General features: G+C 49.9%; 1 protein-coding gene across 8 annotated transcripts in view; it reads left to right on the top strand.

Moving 5' to 3' along the window:
- Nucleotides 1-6,000, top strand: part of MTSS1 (MTSS I-BAR domain containing 1) — a 186,845-nt gene that overhangs the window by 173,972 nt on the left and 6,873 nt on the right. For 4 of the 8 annotated variants that reach the window (XM_037739335.1, XM_037739336.1, XM_017530752.2 and 1 more), the window contains 2 exons: nucleotides 1,095-1,305; nucleotides 5,186-5,305. In XM_037739335.1, the coding sequence (XP_037595263.1) occupies nucleotides 1,095-1,305; nucleotides 5,186-5,305 (331 nt within the window). The remainder of the gene's footprint in view (nucleotides 1-1,094; nucleotides 1,306-5,185; nucleotides 5,306-6,000) is intronic. The other 4 variants (XM_037739339.1, XM_017530751.2, XM_037739338.1 and 1 more) reach the window with 1 other exon arrangement.

Here is a 6,000-nt window from a genome sequence, read left to right as displayed (position 1 = left end):
GATTGGGTCATGCTGTCATCCAGGCTGGAGTGCGATGGCACAATCTGAGCTCACTGCAACTTCCATCTCCCGGGTTCAAGTGATTCTCCTGCCTTGCCCTCCCAAGTAGCTGGGATTACAGGTGCCTGCCACCATGCCTGGCTGATTTTTGTATTTTTAGCAGAGATGGGGTTTCACCATGTTGGCCAGGCTGATCTCTAATTCCTGACTTCAAGTGATCCACCCACCTTGGCCTCTCAAAGTGTCGGGATTACAGGCATGAGCCATTGAGCCTGGCGAGGAGCGTATTTCTTATGAGTGGAGGTGGAATGCAGACAGAAACCCAGAGAGAGTGTATCATTATTTGACGCTCTGTTTACTGTGCCATCTCGAAAGCAAACAGCTGAGCATTGATTGCCCTTAGTCTCTGAAAGCTGCCTGCCTCTTGCCAGGTGTGCTATTGTGCCAGACCCATGGGTATTTTAACAGAGAAACAGCTGGGGTCAAAGTAAAACCATTAATTAAAGCATCACTTGGTTAACCAAAGGTAAAACCCATGTACAACACATTGAGTTGATTTGCTGATGTTCTTTACAGTAGGCTTGACCAGACTCACCTAGGTGAAATCACCTCAGCAAATCCATTGGTAGTGTGGACCCCGATGGTCAATCCAAGAACGTTCCAGTCACATTGAAGCCCCAGTGGGCTTTACTGAGGCTCATGGTTCCTGCAGGCAGATAGCTCTGTCCCTGTTCTTGCTACTGACATCAGCTCCCCTGGTTTTGGTGGGAGGTGAAGCAGCAGAGTTGGGTGGCACTTGACTTTTTAGAACCCCAGACCTCCCTCCTAAGAATGCCACATGGTTACCATCAGAGACCTGAGTGCTGGCAGCTGTATTTCCCCCGGGTCACCTGGAAAGCTTTTTGCACTAGCTGATTGATTTGGTGTTTTGAAAATGTGTCTCGTGGTTTGTACTGCGTCTCGGGGCAGAGAGCTGATTGCATTATGTTGTGCTCCTACCTCTTGTCTGTTCCCCTCCTTCCTCCTTTCTTTTACCACTGCCCCTGCTCTCTTTACCTTCCTTGCCCTCCCCTGACCCCTGCTTGTCCCCACAGCAGCCTGAACAGCGTCAACAGCAGCGACTCCCGGTCCAGCGGCTCCCACTCCCATTCCCCCAGCTCACATTACCGCTACCGCAGCTCCAACCTGGCCCAGCAGGCTCCTGTGAGGCTGTCCAGCGTGTCCTCCCACGACTCAGGATTCATATCCCAGGACGCCTTCCAATCCAAGTCACCATCCCCAATGCCGCCAGAGGCCCCCAACCAGGTAAGGGCACCCTTGGCTCCAGGAGTGGCTGTCACACCTGGTGCCCTGACCACCATCGATGGCCAGAACCAAAGAAGTACCTTGGCTTCGACAAGCCCCTGCCTACTGACTTGAGAAACGTCTGGTTTAATTTCTCATCTTTAGATGTGTTGTTCCCCAAAGGGAGAGATGCTCTAAGTGGGTTTGAAGCCTGTCTCCATGGTGGTAATGGTTGCATTACCACATCGATTTGGGGAGCTCTTACATGTAAGTAGATGGATTGAAAGAGGTTTGACCACTCTCAGGCGTCCCTGTAAGTGCCCAGCGGGCATAATTAAATGCTCTAATTAAAGGGCATTTCACAATGGGGACACCTCCTCCCCCACATCTCGGGTTCTCCCTGAATGACTGAGATTCTAAGGTTGAATAGTGCTTCCGATACCATTCCTTGGTGTGCTCAGTTTCCCTTTATCAATCTGTGTTGAGAATGAGAATGGACCATCAGAGCTTATGCACATAATTCTGTTGGCACTTAGATTCTGGAAGGGGAGGTGTGGAGAAATCTCTTCAACTACTGTTAGATTTAATGGTGCCAAGCCAATGGTTCTAGCTGGAGCAGAGAGCAAGAGCTTGGCAGGGCCTCTGAACACCCTTCATGTGCGTCATCAGTGTATGTGATCTCCTCTCTGTCCTCTCTCCCTTAGTGTCATTGGGTTGGTGTGTGCCTTGAACTTGGCAAGTAGCTTTACGTACAGAATGCTGGGTGCCCCACAGCCCCACCTGCTGGGAAACCCATGCCAGAGCTCTGCGTTACGCTCCTCACAGCTCAGCACTCCTGTTAGCATTTTTCAGCCATCCTGGGGGACTGTGGCCTCTGTCCCTCTTCCTTGGATACACACTCAATTTTAAATGCACTCAGAACCAAGAGCCGCGGCTGTAGTTTGAGTGCCTGAAAGTGCGTGTCCCAGCTGGGGTGCTTGGCTCGGTCTGTAAGGAGTCCCCTCTTCCTCGCTGTGTGCTTCACTAAACCATATGTGCTGCTCACAAGCAGAGAGCCAAGGGTCAGGAGGAGAGTGGGAGCGTGCAGCACAATTGTGTGTGTGTGTTTAATTGACTGACAAATTAACATAGTAGTGTGCACTGACACCCCTTTCCGAAAAGGAGAGGCCTCGTGCTACAGCCTTCCCATCTAAGACTGTGAGTGTGGATGGGGTAGAGCAGTGTTTCCCGTGGCATGGAGGGAAGTGGAAGGGGCCATGTTGGGTTTACTTCCATCTGAAAACCCGTGCCCAAGACATGTATCTAGCAACTCTAGGGTAGGTTTTTGTTTGGTTTTCTTGGGTTTTTGAGATGGAGCCTCGCTTTGTCGCCCCAGGCTGGAGTGCAGTGGTGTGGCGTTGGCTCACTGTGACCTCTGCCTCCTGAGTTCAAGTGATTCTCTTGACTCAGCCTCCCAAGTAGCTGAGACTATAGGCACACGTCACCACACCCAGCTAACTTTTGTATTTTTAGTAGAGATGGGGTTTTGCCAGGCTGGTGAGGCTGATGTCAGGTGATCTGCCCACCTCAGCTTCCCAAAGTTCTGGGATTACAGCCGTGAGCCACCACGCCCAGCCACTAGGGTAGTTTTAATGAGCTCAGGGATGCAGCAACACTTTAATAGAGAATTCTGTTTTTCAAGAAAAACATTACAACTGCTTATTACTATAAGATAAAGGGGAAAGTAAAGGCAGTTGTACAGATCACATTAGCCAGAGGGTACCATCTCCTACAGGCAGGAACCTCTCCTTTAGGGTGGGGGAAAGGGAGGCCCAGGAGCCCTTCATTTCTCTTCTGAGTAACACAGGTCTGAGATGAAAGCTGAGTGATGGAATTTGTTCAGAATTCTGTGGTTTACCTCCCCCCTCACTCTTCAAATTGTGCCTTCACCCATCAGTGCCTAGGAGTGGGGCCATGTCTTCAATGAGGGTCTCACCCTAGAGCCATTTACTACATTTGAGTCAAAAGATTATTAATAAAAAGTGAGCAGAAGTCCAAAGAAATCTGCACCTGCAGCCCTACGATGGGTTAGTTTTATTGGTTTTTGTTTTTTGAGACAGGGTCTCACTCTGTAGCCAGAATGGATTGCAGTGGCAGGATCATAGCTCACCGTAACCTCGAACTCCTGGATTTAGGCAGTTCTCCTACCTCAGCCCACCAAGTAGCTGGGACTATAGGCATGTGCCACCATGCTTGGCTAATGCTATTTTAGATTTGAGAATACATGTGGCTTGCATACCGGTGGGGATGGGGCTTCTAGTGTACCCATTACCCAAATATTGAACATTGTACCTGATGGGCAATTTGGGCAGTTTTTCAACTCTCACTCCTCTCCCCTTTTACATGTTTTATTTTTTGTAGAGATGAGGTCTTGCTGTGTTGCCCAGGCTGTTCTCCGACTCCTAACCTCAACAGTCCTCCTGCCTTGGCCTCCCAAGGGGCTAGGATTACAGGCATGAGCTACCACATCTGGGTGTTTTTTGTTAATAAAAAAAATTTGAGGTTTAAAGGGCTTTAAGTGCACAGTTTCTCAACTGGGAAGTGGCAGAAATGTGACTTAAATCCAAACCTTCCAGCTTCAGATCCTGGGCTGCTAACCAGACACTGACCTCGGGGTACAGCTAGGATGTCCGTCCACCATGGAGCTTCTCCTTGCTTTGGGTCCACCGAGCCCCACACATTGTTGAGTGATTGGTTCCTTGCCCTTATAGGACAAGAAAGCAAAATCTCTATTCCTTTGTAGGGACCTCTTTTTTGTAGGTGAAAGAGACAGAAACATGAATCTGGCCTCCTTGATGGTGAATATAGGAATACTTTCAGAGAAATTACAAGAGAGAGAGGAGTCAGCTTATTTAAACAAACTGAGGTTATGCCAGAGATTGCAGTTAACAGTGAAAAAATGTAAAGCAAGTACCCGGATGGACATGAAGCAGTGCCCAGGAGACCCAGTTTACAAGAAAGAGATGATCACTGTCTCTCATTCCTTATTTTTTGAGTCCCAGCCATGTGCCAGGTCCAGGACTAGAAGAAACCTGGGTGTGTGTATAGCTAAGGTCACAGGAACAGTCCCTGCCCCAGCTGAACATCAGGAAGCCAGGCTGGGAGTGGCTTATATTTAATACAGATCAGCGTAAAGAGATTGTTTCCCAAATGAGACCTCTCCAGAGATGGTTCATTCCGCCCCGCAATGGCCACCAGAAACATCGTGCTGACCAGAAGGCTTCACTGCCCCAAACCCCAAAATCACATTCCAGATGCGAAACCTAAAAGTATATCTCAGTGAGGCTTGATAGCTGGAAACCACCCCTCCTGGATCCACAGGCTGCATTTGATGAAGGCAGAGTCCAGGAAGTAGAGCTGTTCCAGGCAGACATGTAGCAAAGCCCAAGCCAAGGTCTATCTTCATGCAATAAATTATGCCTGTGCACATAAGAGAGGTGACAGGCAGGGCCTCCCTGGGGACCTGGGCCTGTGGCATGTGAAGAAACACCCAAGAGAGCACAGCCTTGCTGGGAGTTCCAATGCCATGCGTGGATATTCTAGTGCCAGGCGTGCTTTCTGGGTTCCAGCAAAAGACACACAAATTGTGTCCTTGGGGACCGACAGCCTAGTGATCTGGGGCTGGCCGCGTCGCATACTTCTTTTCAAGTGCTTGAAAGCCTCTGCATGGATGCACCTTTGGGGGAAAAGTAACCCTAACCCTCTGCTTCTCTCATCTTCTCCTCTTCTGTGTATGTCTGTCTCTCTCTGTGCGTGCCCTTCCCCACTCCTGCCCCCATTCTTTTCTTTTTATTTATTACATTTTGGTGGCGTGTGGTTCGATTTCTGTTGGTCCCCTCGTGTGGCCCCTCCCCTGCTGCAGAACTCGTCCAGCTCGGCCTCCTCCGAAGCCTCGGAAACCTGCCAGTCAGTGAGCGAGTGCAGCTCCCCCACCTCTGTCAGCTCGGGCTCCACCATGGGCGCCTGGGTGTCCACAGAGAAGGTGACCGCCCGGGTGGCAGCCACAGCGGCCCCATTCCCCTGATACCCCCGCCTGCTGCTCACACAGCCCTCACAGCTGTGGCAACCTGGAAGCTCAGAATGACACCAAGAGTGGGGCTCCTCTTGGGGACAGTGGGTGGGACAAGGCTGAGGGGATTTTCTAGAATGAGTGCCTGGCTGCTGAACAATGACCGTCCCGAGGGAGAAGAAGGGATATGGGGAATTTGGAGGTGTGAAGGCTTTCTTCCAGACCAGGTGTTGTGTGCCTATCCATCCTCCTCCCTCTCTTCCCGAGCAATCCACCAGCCCGTTGGATGAGCCATGTCACTGTGTCAGAGGCTGTGTGCTTTTCTGCTTTTTAGTTTGCACCCCCACCCACTGCCCTTGATTGAGAATCTGCTCCTGAGCAATGCGATGATTTTGGAAACCTAGAATGAACAGATTCATTTGAAGACGCTTTGGAATTTTTTAATTTGCATAATGAGATGAGCAAATACTATCACCATGAAATGAGTGAGGCTTCTTTAGTTACATAATCAAAAACCATTGAGAAGGCCACAAATTGAGAGCACTGATCAGTTTCCAAACTTCTAACATGTAGGTCAAACAAAGATGCTTATTTGGTGTCAAATCGATGTGCGTTCTTTGCACCCCGGCCCTATTCTCTTGCATCACGGATCAGCCGTGAGAAGCAGA

Source organism: Cebus imitator, unplaced genomic scaffold, assembly GCF_001604975.1.
Source record: "Cebus imitator isolate Cc_AM_T3 unplaced genomic scaffold, Cebus_imitator-1.0 Scaffold68, whole genome shotgun sequence".
In the NCBI taxonomy this organism is placed as follows: Eukaryota; Metazoa; Chordata; class Mammalia; order Primates; family Cebidae; genus Cebus; species Cebus imitator.
The sequence above is the reverse complement of the archived record's forward strand: the minus strand, read 5'-3'. Positions and strand labels throughout refer to the sequence as shown.